The following is a 13,926-nucleotide window of genomic DNA, read 5'->3' on the forward strand; positions in this document are numbered from 1 at the left end:
AATTTAGTGGGAAAGGAGAAGAAAGAAATTTAATCTTGTCACGAATCAATTGGATACCTGAAAAATTATCAAAATGGGCGATACCATCACATGAGAGAGATTGTTTATTCTTTGGTCTGGGAGGGATGATAGGTGGGATCGTCATTATGGCTTTTACAACTTGGGCGTCGAGATGATAACATATTTCAACTCTCGACAAATACCAGCATCTCTATCTTCGATACATGGCCATTGGAGAATCTCAAGATGTCAAAATCTCAATATCTCAATAGAATCATACATCACTTCATATCATCGCATCTTACTCTTTTATACGTTACGTTGCATGAATTCATCACGGGTCATTTATTTCAACCAATTCGATGGTGTCCTCAGGATGAAGTATTCCTTACATCGCATGCATCATGGTGGGGCACTATACGTTGCATGCAGTATGATTAAACAATACGATATTTTACAGTCCAAATCATAAGGGCTCCCCACCTAATCGACTTCCCCCACCCCATCGATGTCTCACAGCTTCCGCCGCATCTTGAACAGGTCGAGCAGTGGTCGTACCCCTCGTCGGTGGGGTGACTGTGTATCCGCCTGAAGTACGAGGTCGAGAAGAACTAGAGAAGAGGGAGCGGAATCGGTTTGGGGTGGAAAGTGGGTTAGGTCGACGAAGTCGGACTGGGGCGTGAACAGGGAGATAAGATGATAGGAACCACCTGTGTGTGAGCAACTTTCTTGATACCATGATACCTTTATTCTCCGACCAAGATAGAGTGTGATAGAACGACATGCCCTCCGACAAGGAGGTGGGATATGTTAGAGTGATATTTGAAGAGAAGGATGAGAAGAGATGTAGGTTGGAAGGAGGAATGAATAACGGAACATACCATAAATGTCCAGCGAATAGACCTAGTAGACCAGAAATAGCTTTCATAGGTCCTCCCGTCAAAAGGTCCAGGACTATTAGAGCGGGTGGATATACTGATATCAGTTCTTATGCTCCTCTCCCTCTCTCTCTCTCTCCCCGATGACTTTAAATTCGAAGTGACTCAGCGCAGTGTGTCCGAACTGGAGGAATTTCCGCGCCCCTCATAACGAGCACGCAGTCAATGTGCGAGTAAAAGATGGGATCAAGAGCAAAGACAGTTGAGATCTACACCACGAGAGGAAGATTCACTCACAGCTGGTGGGAATGGTCAAAAGACCAAAGATTGAGACTTTTGTGGTGGGGTTGGCTCTGCACCACAGGTACGTTTGAGCATGAAGTAGAGAACGGAAGAAGAAAGGGAATTCGAGTGGGATGTTGAAGATCTGGCAATTAGTCGTGTTAATCCCATTGCTCAGATGAGCCCATTTTTTACGAGTTACTCAAACGACACTCAATTGAAAAACAAGAGTGGGAGTGCTTTGATTGGTAAGGTGTCATCAAGCAAGTGTTGGGGATTTGGTAACGACTGGGGGATTTGATGAAAAAGCGGAAGGGATGAAGGAGGGTAGACGTACGAGAATAAAAGTCGCCAACATAACATGCATCCATGCGTATTCAGCTGTATTGCTCATACTGTTCATCAGCTTATTCTCATACATTTTCTCGCCTGCAAACCGTTGACATAATTCCAGTTTACTCATTGTCAGGGAAATTAGGGAATTGGTAGCCTAGTGCTTCCTGGACATTTACGCCGTGAAATGACGAATTCACAATCCCCACAATAACTCAAGACGGAGGTGAGGTGAAAGGTTGAGGAAGGATGGAGGATGGAGGTCGGTAGTGCTAGTGTAACGATATCAGAATGGCAGCTTTCAGACTCTGGAAGAGTACGAATGGGGTTTGAGAGAGACAATTTACCACTCACTAGACATTCCGCTCCAAAGCTGATGAATTCCGATAAATCAAGAACAAATCATATAAAAAAGGAAAACCTCCTCCTACTCCATCAGCTTGAACACAATGGTGGACTGACGCAAGCTGACCTCCGTAGAAGAAAGAAGTGACAAGTCGCCAAACCTAACATCAGCTGTAATCTCATGTACTTACATTCGAAAACTCACCTCCCATCGTCTTGTTATACGCCACCAGATGAATGCGACCTATCATTAGCTTTTCTCTCTCTAACCTCTGATTTTCTCTCACTCCACCCTCTCAGCTCATAGACATCTGAAAAGGAGCATCTCCTCCGTATTGTACCGGAGATAGATGGCAGTACCGTTCCATCACACTAGTTAACATATATCATCCTTCAATGATATTCCGTTTGAGATGTGTGGGCGTGCATGCGCTTTGGGAAAAACAAAGAAAAGCTCACATCGACAGGACGTATGATCTGTAATAAACATGGTCTGGACTATCAGCTGGTCACGAGTAAACTAACGAACTCAGCTTACCCGGTGATGATGACAGTTGCGAGAAGTAACGTTCTAGTGACAGGAGGTACGGAGTTATACACTGCTGAAAAGTCTGCCATCGTTTTCCTTCTTTCTCTCTAACCCAGATGTCCTATCCACCGGTGACGGCTTTGTATCTTCGCTAGACGTGTATTGAGGAATAGTAAATTATAAAGTATGTCCAAAATCAAAATCAAAGTCAAAGTCGAAAGTGCCAGCAAGACATTCTTTCACCCTTGTTGCCCTTCTCTGTGGGGCCCCGCGTACCTCCACCCCCACCCAATTTTAGTGTAAGCAACAACTTTGAGCTTAGGCAATAAACATCCACAAACCCTAAGACCTAACAAGTTTCAACTACAAAACGAGCAAGTAAAAAAGATGTTACCTCCTTTCCCAGATCTGGGCCATATAAAGAAAATGGAAACCAGAAGATATCCTTTGAAAAGTTGGCAAAACCCTTCGGAAGAACCACTACGATGTAGTTTAGTTTTCCCACTTGACATCAAAGGTCGACGTGTGAGTTTGGTTTCTGGTTGATTTATAGGGTTGACAAGACTGAGTGTAGGTTTTGTTAGGACGTAAGAAACGTGGTTTTGGAATAGGATTGTGAGTTTTTTTGTCTGGTGATATCATTTAAGTATATTGAGTTGTCTCATATTCTTCATGGAGAGGAAGTTTGAAGATTCCTGGAGGATCAAGCTTGAGTTACCGGGATTGTCTCGGTATACCTCTCAATAGACACACAGTGAGATCATGATAAACTCTCTAGAAAGTGTAATGAATAGTGAATCGAGGAGTAAATATGAGCAAGAGAGATGTAAGAAAAGTATTTGACAATTTAGGTGGAATGGGTTTGGTGGAAAGTTAGATCAGGGGGAAACGATGGATCAATGTGTTATTCGAGAACTCTACGTAAGCTTTATATCAATATTGACTTTGTCACATGCTATCTCGACTTGGTCAAGTTCATTTGTTATGATGAACTGATGGAAAAGGAAGAATGTGGTCTTATACCCAACTCAGGGGGGTTATACGAAGTAGGAAGAATGATGATTCTCCGACCTTCATCATCAACTCGTGCTTCTTGTTCTTCTTCTGATCTTTCTTCTCTCAATCCTTCCAATCCTCTTTCTCCCACTTCTTCTTCTCCTTTGAAACCTTCCGATGACTCCCAAACGGGATTCACAAGAGAAACGAAACACCGAAGAAATTTGGTAAATGCCCAAACTATAGATATATCCATTTACATATGTTCATCCTGGTCTGGAGAGATCACCGAGTGAGTTTTACTAGTACTATCATCCTTTTAATGATAAGAAGAACGATAAGGTTGATGATTAGGTCAGAAGAAATGTTTCCTCAATGGTTTGAATTATCTAATTCTGGTTCATCAGGTTTACCTTTAGATCTTATGGTGTGTGCTTCTCTCCCTACTGTTGAGTTGTCCTTCTAGAGATGTCCGATTATCCCTTTGTCAGTGAACATTTATCAGGGAGAGCTCTTTCTAAATTGTGGAAGACGCAGTGAGATGATTATGGAGCTAACAGTGAGATGGACGAGAAGAGGAGATTGAGGAGATTATGAGATAAGGATGAGAATGAGTGTGGAGAGGAGATTGAGATGTTTGTGGAAAAGGAATGAGATGATCGGAAAGACGAATTGAAGAAAGAGATATTGCTTGTGTATTCGTCAACTGAGAAAACAGTGGCCAGAAGCTAAACTTTTCCTACCGACCTTGCTTCGTTCTCAATTACGTCCTCCCCACTCATCCACATTCCCCGAAAAGTCCGACGTCATAATGACCGAACACGCCACAAGTCCTTCAAGTCAGTTGAAAAGGGGAGTAGAGCAATTAGCGATATGGACTGAATATTCTTGGATCCCTGGACATCCTCCCCCTCACTTGGTGGGTCAGTCACTACGGAGAGAAGAATGTGGAGGGGAAATAAGACACGAGGGCTTGACAGCTTGGTGGGTTGCTTGGCATGAAACTTTGTCGGTTTAAGAAACTTGAGGGGATCTGAAACGAGGTGTGAGTGGACACGATGGGCTGGGTGAAAGTTATAATATGAGTCAAAGTAGATGATCTTAATGACACAAGAGTAAATGAGATCTACAAGGTAAAAAGCGTGTGATATGAAGGAAACATAAGGTGTATGAGCAAACACAGACGCATCAGCATTTCACAATTTGCATGAAACATATCTCATTTTCCTTTCTACATTCAAGTTTCCCGCACGACTCAGGCGTACAGACTAAACGTCAGCATCTGACTTATCGTAACGTGAAAGAAAACCTCCACTCACTCATCATCGTCGGCTTCGTTTTGGAAGCTGGCACCACCCGCTTGTGTATCCCCACCAGTGCTTTCAGGGAATTTAAAGTTGTTCCCAAAGCTCCTAGACTGTTGTAGAGTGGTGGAGAACATTTCGTATCGACGGATATCGGCGTCGGAGACGGAACGACGTGCGAAGCGCATGGCTTCTTCAAAGTGTTCGCTGGGGTTCAGTGCTGTTCGAGTGAATTATCATATCTACCGCCTCTGGAAAAAAGGCAGAGTAGCAGCTTGATTGCGCAAGGACACAGTCATGGAAGCGTCAGACGATGAACTAGATGACAAGTCCCGGTGAAAAGGAGGCGACCTGAAGAAACACTCACACAGAGATCGCCGGCACTTCATCGTCCTCCTCATCCGCATCCATCAAGTCCTCTTCTCCACCCTCTGCCTCTACCCGTTCCTTCTTCTCACGGTCTTTACGCATATCAGCCTCGATACTGGCCCTAATAGCCAACTTGGCAGCGCGTTGACAGATCTCAGTGAGATCCGCACCAGAGAATCCGGCAGTGTTCTTGGCGAGGAACTCGAGGTTGACTCCTTCGGCGAGGGGAGACTTGCGCAGGGTAGCCTTGAGGATAGACAATCGTGATGCTTCGTCTGGAAGAGGAATGTAGATGAGCTGGTCCAATCGACCGGGACGAAGAAGTGCAGAATCAATCTGATCAGGTCGGTTGGTAGCGCCAATAATGAAGACGTTTTTCTTGGCGTTCATACCGTCCATTTCAGTCTAAGATGTCAGCACTGTCCCTCATACTCGATCACTCTATGATACAGCTGGCAGAGAAGTGAGAGAAAAGCAAACAACACTCACAAGAATCTGATTCAGCACTCTGTCACCTGCACCACCACCATCTCCGGAAGAACCACCACGAGACTTGGCAATGGAATCCAGTTCGTCAAAGAACATGACACATGGTGCCGCCGCACGCGCCTTGTCAAACACATCTCTGACGTTCGCCTCGGACTCTCCAAACCACATGGTGAGCAATTCCGGACCTTTGATGGAGATGAAGTTGGCCTGACATTCGTTGGCAATGGCCTTGGCCAACATGGTCTTACCCGTTCCGGGTGGCCCGTAGAAGAGCACACCCTTCGAAGGGGACATGCCGTACTTGAGGAACTTCTCTGGGTGCTCGACAGGATACTGCACGGTTTCTTGAAGCTCGCGCTTGACGTTGTCCAACCCACCAATGTCGTTCCATGTGGTAGTAGGAATCTCCACCACCGTCTCACGAAGGGCAGAGGGGTTGTTTACACCCAGAGCGAATCGGAAGTTCTCCATAGTCACACCGAGAGAGTCGAGAACCTCAGCATCAATCGTATCCTCGTCCAAGTCGATCAAATCCATCTTCTCTCGGATCTGTTGCATGGCGGCTTCAGAGCAAAGGGAAGCGATATCAGCACCGACGTAACCGTGTGTGTCGGCGGCAATCTGCTCCAGGTCGACATCGTCTGACAGCTTCATGTTCTTGGTGTGGATTCGGAGGATTTCCAATCGGCCGGTAGGGTCAGGGATACCAATGTCAACCTCACGGTCGAAACGACCAAAACGACGGAGGGCAGGGTCAATCGAGTTGGGTCTGTTGGTAGCAGCCATGACGACCACGTTGGAACGAGCCTTGAGACCGTCCATAAGTGTCAACAGTTGTGAGACGACACGTCGCTCGACCTCACCATTGGTCTTGTCACGTTTAGGCGCGATCGAGTCGATTTCGTCGATGAAGATAATTGCCGGACTGTTCTTCTCGGCCTCCTCAAATGCTTTACGGAGATTGGATTCAGACTCTCCGGCCATCTTGGACATGATTTCAGGACCGTTGATGAGGAAGAAGAATGCACCGGTCTCGTTGGCAACTGCCCTCGCCATCAAAGTCTTACCGGTACCGGGAGGACCGAACATGAGCACACCACGTGGAGGTTTGATACCGATAGCCTTGAACAACTGGGGATGTCGGAGAGGAAGTTCGACGAGCTCTCGGATTTGCGCCAGTTGTTTCCTGCAACCACCGAGATCGTCGTACCCAACGTTGTTCAGATTTTGTTCCTCAGCTTCCCGGTCGACGGGATCACCTTCAGTATGGATGACAGTGTCCGAGGCAACGATCTAACCTATCAGCTCAGAATGATGGCGGCAAATCCCGACTCACGCAGTAGGGCGCCGGATCAACTTCGATGACCTTAAAATCTACAGTTCTCATACCTCCACGGACCTGAAAGACGTCGCCTGATAAGGTTAGACCGGTTCACAACTCAACATGTGCAGCTCACCCTTTCTAATAGGACGGTACGCCTCGAGGAAATATGGTCGCAAAAATACGTCAAAGAGGTTACCTGATAGACCTTCTTCGTGAGCCTCAAATTATGGGAGACATTCCCGACGTACCTTCGATGGAGTCGGCAAACGGCAGGACGTGGATCCTACTGGTTAGCTTCAATATGTCTGAGGTTGGGAGAGCTTACCTCTTGCCATACTTGATATCATTGGCTGCGGATACATGAGCAAGGTCGCCAAGTCTGACAGCGCAATTTGCCCTGGCCACTGTACCATCAGCTTGGAATGCTACATCAATCAAGAGAGCTGACCCTTGTTCATAGCGATTTTGCCTTCCTCAACGTCATCTTGACTGAGACAGATGAGTACCGTGTCCTTTCTCTTCTTGCCGCGGACTGTTCGTGAGTATACATGTCTGAACCATATCACATCCATGGACCACATCCAGTCTTTGCCACCTTCCACGCCGCCTCGGAGCTAGTTTAACCAGAAACCTATTCGTTGACAAGGAGAGCTCTTGCTCGTCGCTTTTCCTCCGATCTGACTTCCCCTTAAAGCCATTCACACGGTGCCTAAGATGACAGAGGCGAATTATCCAGGTTGAGTAGATAGGAACACTCACCAATAATGGTATCTCCTCTGTCCCATCAGCCGCATTTCAGAACCAATTAGTGAAGACTTACCGAAACAGACCAAGGATCTCCATAGTGTTGGGATGCATGATACCTACGGAATTATCGTCCGATGGACTCTCATCGACGATAAGTCTGTTCGGTCTGATTGAGTTAGTTCAGTTCTCCACATCTCTCGATTACTCTGTTCCCTTCAATTATTTCAACTTCACGATCCATCTCTGCGTCCGTATGAAGGGCATACTTGGAATCTTGATCATTCCCTTCGTTCGACTCTGATACATTCCATCTCATTCACTCTCGTACTATTGAGCGTTACGCAGTGTGCCTACTCCCATAGTTTACCCTTGCAAAGACGAGACGTGCAGGTATATCTCGGTTGAGACATGGAATTTAGGAATGATCATTGCAGAAATGATCACAGGGGCAATGGAGGGAGGACAGTGGGAGATACTGACGTCTTCTTTCCTCTCAAGATAGCAGTCGCCGTGGAATCTTCCACTTTGGCCTGATGTGTCAGCTCGCATTTCTTACTTTCCCACCATATCACACCATTCCCTCGCCACTTATCTCGATAAGCACTATACGACAAGACATCCGCCTCGCGGATTCCCTTCTACCTTCGAAAGGAATTTGAGGCGACGAGATCGGGATTGGAGTGACAAGTCGGGCTGCCATCCCCTTCTCAGAGAAGCACGCAGATAAAGACGGAGAGCTCATTAGGATACTGGATCTGTCAAACTCCACATGAGAGCATACAACCTAAGGTAGACAGGGTGGCAAGAGTAAGGATACAAGATAGCGAGGTGGATCAGCGTTCAAACGAGAGCTCACTTTGGAAGGATCGTCAGCCATTGTTGTTGGATATTCCTGTGAGGACAAACGCTGGGTAGAAGGTTAGACACTGATATAGCTGTCAGAGCTGTGAGAGAGCAGCAAGTGAGGTTACAGGAAGAAGAAGGGGGATGGGAGGGTTGAAGAGGTTGAAGGGGGGAAGGTGGAAGTGAGTGGTATAGTCAGCTGGCAATGACGCGGCTGTTGCTTTATTTGTGCCCCAACTAAGACGGAAGCACTTTGCGCAGGTGGCGAAGAACACGCGAGAACAGATGGCATTCAACTGGGTCCATTCGACATACTCTAGAACACCTAGTCAACTATAAATATGTAGGTAGGCAGCCGAGTCACGGGTTGATGACATAGCAGCACAAACAATACTAGCTGAAAGAAAGATCTAGGCCAAGGGGCAACCGGCAGGCGCAGCAGATATGTCATCATTCCCCGTCTTCTCTGACATGTTCCACTCTCTCATCCACCCCTTCAGCGCGCTCTTCCTCATCATTCAACAACCTCGCAGGCTCTGACATGTCATCCACTGGTACCTCCTCTAATTTCACCTCCACACTTCTCAAAGAAGCTCCTGGTCCGATGGCGAAATCAATTTGCGATCTGTCGAAATGTAATGTGTGGACTTTTTGTTGGATTGGTGTTTTGGTGGAGGGCACAGGTTCAGGGAGGTGAAAGGCGGGAATGAACCAGGTCCATCCTAGAGGTAATGAAGCTAAATGAAATTTGAGTCGCACTTCTCTACCACGTTCGAGAACCAGTGGTTCAGACTTAGGTACAAGTTCGTGTTTTATACATTCCTGTATGATCAGCGAATCTGCCGCCGCTTGAGTCAGACCTGCGCCGGCCCGTCCCATCCGTCGTAGTGTATAGATGGATAAAATGATAGAGAGGATGGGAATTATTGCAGACGGGCTGGCTTCTTGAGGGAGGGCAAGCGGCGAACTCACGTCGTCGTCCGAGTCCTGAGACGTAGGCGCAGAAACCATCTTTCCACAACTCCTAAACATCTTCTTCGTGTCCCACTCTCCGGTTCCTCCTACCCCTCCCCAGGTGATCTCCCCTCCAATGCCCTCGCCACTCCCACCCCGACGCTTCAGTTCTGCTACGTAATCATCGTCGTACCTCGCCACAGATGCCCATGCGTTCCCTTGTCCACCTGAGCGTCCGACGACGAGCGACGCCAACGGTTTTTGCCAAGTAGTAGGTGGGTTAAGGAGCATGGTGATGGAGATGAGACGGACACGGGTGCGAACGGGGGAGAGGTAGGATGGAGGAGCTTTGTTGGTGAATAGAAGGTTGACGTATCGGCACCATCTGCGTTCTAGCATCCGTCAGCTTTCTTCTAGTATTTCTCCATGATATCCCGTTGACAGCTGGTACAGAGATTGTTTATGACTGAAGATGTTACTCACGACTCGGGATTGAAACACCTCTTCCCGAAGAAGTAGGCTTCATCCTCCTACTACTATGCATTCTGAACACGTCGTCAACTTTCCCATCTCTCCTGTCCCTCTGCCCTGGTCGTCTCAAATCTCCCTCGTCATCGATGTCCATGGGAGCATACGGTTCCTCTGAAAGATATGATATTTGGACGGAGGGAGGGGGCGATGGCCTGGAGATAGTCGTCAAGGATGAAGCTGTCGATCCTGCCCTGGAGGTCACTCGTAGTCTCTCCGATCTCGCAGGTGTGTGAGGATCCTCTGTGTGGGCCTCTCGATCGTCGTTATCATGACGCAGCTCTTCCTTATCTGATTCTTGATCGACAGGCGCTTTGGCGACTGAGGAACCTCCACCGAATAGGATCCAACCTGGCTCTGTGCGATCGACAAGTGAATGACGACTGGGGTCGTGAGTGGAATATGAGGTGGGTAATTGGGGCGGAGGGGGAAGGGTGTCTAGTGAGAGGAGGTAAGAGCAGAGGAGGGTACCCGATCGACCCTGTAGATCAGTCACAGAGCAGAGATGGAGTGAGCGGAGGTGGACATCCATAGCTTGATCGTATATGGTGGAATTTTTGGAAGGGAAAGAATTGAATATCTACGGGAGACCTACCTTGCCTGCTTTACAATGTATGATAGCTATCCTTTCTTCATCTCCTTGAAGCCAAGCTGTCATTTCCTTGACCGCCAGAGGGAGTAGAGGCAAGGGTGGAGGATGATGATCTGGAAAAGGATATCGCGATACTCGATTGTGCATGCTCTCGGGCGAGTAGGCATTTTCGTAGAGGGGGCAGCTGGGGTGTCAGTCAGGTCAACTCAATCATGCTAAGATTCTTCAATCTCGCTCTAGTCATTGGAGTAAGAAGACAGTCCTTGGTTGTCCCGAGAAGATTTCAACAAGATGATGAAGGTTGACAGAGATAGGTAAAAGACTGGTACAATCCACGATGAGGCATCTAACAACTCACAGATTCCAGATCCACCACTTCTCGCCATGCCGCTGATTGATAAACTTTAACACGTCCCGTCTTCGGTTCCTATACAGTCCAGCCATTCCTATAGCCGGATATCCCATACTAGGCATCAGCTTCATCGTGACAAACGCCCACGTTGTCTTCCGAAGACGAATCCCCGCTCAATTAATTATTTGAGTTCGACTCGTCTGGAGGAGAAAGAGAATGGAATGACAAACATGATGATCCTATCCGTCACTTTCTGTCAGCTGTGCTTCAAAACTGAACATTTAATGGGACGTCAGGGATGCTTCCCGCTTGAGAAAGGGTTTAGTGGCACAGAATCGAGATATGTGAGAGGACGGGAGGTGTGGATGTCTGTCTGTCTGTCTGTCTGTGCTCTAGTCGAGTTTAAAGGGACACGACCGAGCAGAGAGGATATGATAGGATAACTGAATGTAAGGAGATATTCATGGACTGGTGGACTAGATTAAGGAGGGTAGAAGGTATGAGAAACGGAAGAGTGAAGGGGAACCCACCATATACCAAATCGAGGTCGACACCGGACCCACGATCCACATACCTCGCCTTGTTCCCCGACACCACCTGACGTATGTAGTCAAAAGACATTGGAACAGTAGTGGATTCTTTCCCCTTGCAGCCACAGCGAGTTGCGCTGGAATCAAACGCTGAACGGTTGCAAGTGAATCGAAGAAAAGTATGTAGAGAGGAGAAGGGAACATGTGTCACGAATGCAGTAAGGGACCTGCATCATAACATCCTCGCTAAAAGGCTCAATACTCGAGATCTGCCTAACAGTCTCGAGCTCCCTTATAAGGCGTACCCCGACAACATGGGAGCAAGGTGAATCGAATCATGACGTCATCCTCGGCTTCACACACTCGGCCAGAAGATGACTTTGGTGGAGAGTGGTTTCATCATGTTAATGCTGTCCTTGCGCACTGGGAACACAGCAAGAGAGAGATGAGTATCCACAAAGAGTCAACTAGTTAAGTAGTCACTCCTTTGTTGTCTGCATAATTCCATTCCTCTCAACGGTTCTGCCTAAGCTATGTTTAATAGTTCTAGTACTTCACTTGTAGAGGCCATAATTATCCCAAATACTACCTGCAACATACAGCATGCAGCAGAAAACTTTCTTCATCCAGATGAGCCAGTGACATGTCTTGCCATGCTAGCCAGAACAGCCCTGATTTGATCTCCGCAGCTCCAGTTAGACGCATCAGTATCCACTTGATCATGATAGATGAGGCTGTTAGTAGTATTACCGAGCAGACTTTCATATACTCGTATGAGCACATTTGGTCTGGAAAGTAGATTGAGGGTAACTCGACCATCACTGGGATCGAAGGTACTCAGTGGCCTATATGCCTGGGAATGGACCTTGATCAACTTGGTCACCTCTCCCTCAGCGCCTTCAGTCTGAGGAGCCCGCCATTCATGAGGTACCGAAAACTCCTCGCTTGCATGAAATACGTCGTTCATCAATGCTAGTGCACCAATCTCCACAGCGCAGACAGATCTCCGATCATTCCATAGTCTTGGGGGAGGTTCTCTCAACCGAGCAGTGTCGGGTACGTTGATAGTCAGTGGGCCAGACCCAATTTCAACCCGCACTCGTAACTTGTCTGGTATCTTCACCTCTGAAGGCCATTTCCTCAACTGCCCATCGAATAAGGACTCTAGGTCTTTCAGCGTCTGAAAATAATCATTGGAATCAGTCATCGCCGCATCTGCAAGAATGTCTTCAGCTGAGGCGCCGCCTATGGTCACCACCAACTCCCAAATCCGAGTATCATTGTCAGTGTCATAAGCACTGGTACGGTCTATTGGAGAACTGTGAGAGAAATTGTGTGTATCTGGTACGGAAGTGTCATCTGCAAAACCTTCCACATGAGGATTTATTGATTCCGGACCACTGGCCTTTAGGCGGAAATCGTACTTTCATGCGCATCAGTGAGCGGTCAGTTGAGAGCCACTTCGGGCACACCCCTTTTCTAATCGGGGCACACCCCGCCACAACACGTGGCCAGGAACACATAGGCCTCGGGGTTTCAGAGAGCCCGACCACGCGACGGACATGAACTCATAACGTCGCGACATGTCTGCTCGCTACCAACCGGCCTGTCCTCACCACCACTGACCTCTTTATCATCATTCTACTAGTAAGCTCACCCTCTCTTTCACACACAAGGTCTCTAATCGTCTCAAGGATCATTTTGATACTCTTCTCACTCTTTTACGACCAAAATTGATGGACTTTTTACCCTCCACCTTATCAGCCTGTGCCCTCCCTGACTACTTGCTACAACTCTCTTGATATTGATCGTGGTGTCTTGTAACTCTCTCGGCGCTGTTCTCCTGGCCTCTGCGAGTCTGTCAGTAGTTGTTTTATTATCATAAGTGAAATATTGACTTCGATAGGCCCTCTCGTTATCATCATCACATGATATAGCTGATACTGACATTGGCGATGAAAGAGAAGAGTGAGCAACCAGAGCTCTGCGCGGGGTTTCTGAAACCCCGAGGCCTATGTGTTCCTGGCCACGTGTTGTGGCGGGGTGTGCCCCGATTAGAAAAGGGGTGTGCCCGAAGTGGCTCTCGGTCAGTTATGCGAGGTGCATCAGGGGAACTCACGCAATGCGTCGAGTGGAGACTTATAACAAGACGACCATCAATCAAGCGCCGATCATCCTGAAAGCTTTCAGTATAACATTCACTTCCAGGAAAGGAGCACTTAATTCCATTTGTACTGTGATTCGTGTCCATGCTAGTGGTGTCAAGGTCAGTGATCTATGAGTGGCAAACACTTGAATCTCTCAGTATTTACCATGCTCGAGCGGCCTTCGATCATCGTCGCGTCTCGGACAAGAGAAAATCGTTTTCCTGACCATCGTGGGAAACCAAGTACCTCCCTTGTCGTGGACGTAAGTGGGCTATGCTTATGTCTAGCTTTCGAAAATCTAAAAATCAAAGGAAATTAGCAAATTCCCGCGCACAGCTTTGGATTGGAAGGGATGCTGTGCAGGATTGAGCTCCCAAAGAAGTA

General features: G+C 47.5%; 5 protein-coding genes across 5 annotated transcripts in view; 2 read left to right on the forward strand and 3 right to left on the reverse strand.

Moving 5' to 3' along the window:
• Positions 1-176, forward strand: part of TREMEDRAFT_73168 (uncharacterized protein) — a gene marked incomplete at its 3' end in the record, with an annotated part of 1,372 nt that extends 1,196 nt beyond the window's left edge. Inside the window, exon 2 of the mRNA XM_007002990.1 lies at positions 100-176. Within this exon, the coding sequence (XP_007003052.1) occupies positions 100-176 (77 nt within the window). The remainder of the gene's footprint in view (positions 1-99) is intronic.
• Positions 177-466: 290 nt separating this feature from the next.
• Positions 467-2,456, reverse strand: TREMEDRAFT_59988 (uncharacterized protein; the record flags this gene model as incomplete). The annotated part of the gene is made up of 9 exons (XM_007002613.1): positions 467-710; positions 882-975; positions 1,176-1,305; positions 1,498-1,555; positions 1,848-1,920; positions 1,966-1,999; positions 2,044-2,082; positions 2,298-2,331; positions 2,377-2,456. The coding sequence occupies 9 exons, from the start codon at positions 2,454-2,456 to the stop codon at positions 467-469; spliced, it is 786 nt and encodes a 261-aa protein (XP_007002675.1).
• Positions 2,457-2,754: 298 nt separating this feature from the next.
• Positions 2,755-3,960, forward strand: TREMEDRAFT_59989 (uncharacterized protein; the record flags this gene model as incomplete). Its single annotated transcript, XM_007002614.1, has 6 exons — positions 2,755-2,892; positions 2,942-2,982; positions 3,219-3,288; positions 3,372-3,655; positions 3,718-3,790; positions 3,928-3,960. The coding sequence occupies 6 exons, from the start codon at positions 2,755-2,757 to the stop codon at positions 3,958-3,960; spliced, it is 639 nt and encodes a 212-aa protein (XP_007002676.1).
• A 587-nt stretch (positions 3,961-4,547) lies between these two features.
• TREMEDRAFT_42539 (uncharacterized protein) lies at positions 4,548-8,610 on the reverse strand. The gene is made up of 13 exons (XM_007002459.1): positions 8,453-8,610; positions 8,077-8,126; positions 7,670-7,762; positions 7,609-7,625; positions 7,298-7,381; positions 7,175-7,253; positions 7,098-7,132; positions 6,983-7,054; positions 6,862-6,938; positions 5,526-6,818; positions 5,035-5,441; positions 4,683-4,874; positions 4,548-4,631 (listed from the first exon to the last, which is right to left on the reverse strand). The coding sequence occupies exons 1-13, from the start codon at positions 8,471-8,473 to the stop codon at positions 4,619-4,621; spliced, it is 2,433 nt and encodes an 810-aa protein (XP_007002521.1). The 5' UTR covers positions 8,474-8,610; the 3' UTR covers positions 4,548-4,618.
• Positions 8,611-8,710: 100 nt separating this feature from the next.
• On the reverse strand, positions 8,711-11,632 carry TREMEDRAFT_71046 (uncharacterized protein). Its single transcript, XM_007002991.1, has 7 exons — positions 11,396-11,632; positions 11,096-11,114; positions 10,872-10,979; positions 10,517-10,697; positions 9,877-10,402; positions 9,412-9,785; positions 8,711-9,261 (listed from the first exon to the last, which is right to left on the reverse strand). Exons 1-7 carry the CDS (start codon positions 11,484-11,486, stop codon positions 8,890-8,892), a joined length of 1,671 nt encoding a protein of 556 aa, XP_007003053.1. The 5' UTR covers positions 11,487-11,632; the 3' UTR covers positions 8,711-8,889.
• Between the last annotated feature and the right edge of the window lie 2,294 nt (positions 11,633-13,926).

Source organism: Tremella mesenterica, assembly GCF_000271645.1.
Source record: "Tremella mesenterica DSM 1558 unplaced genomic scaffold TREMEscaffold_2, whole genome shotgun sequence".
NCBI lineage: Eukaryota > Fungi > Basidiomycota > Tremellomycetes > Tremellales > Tremellaceae > Tremella > Tremella mesenterica.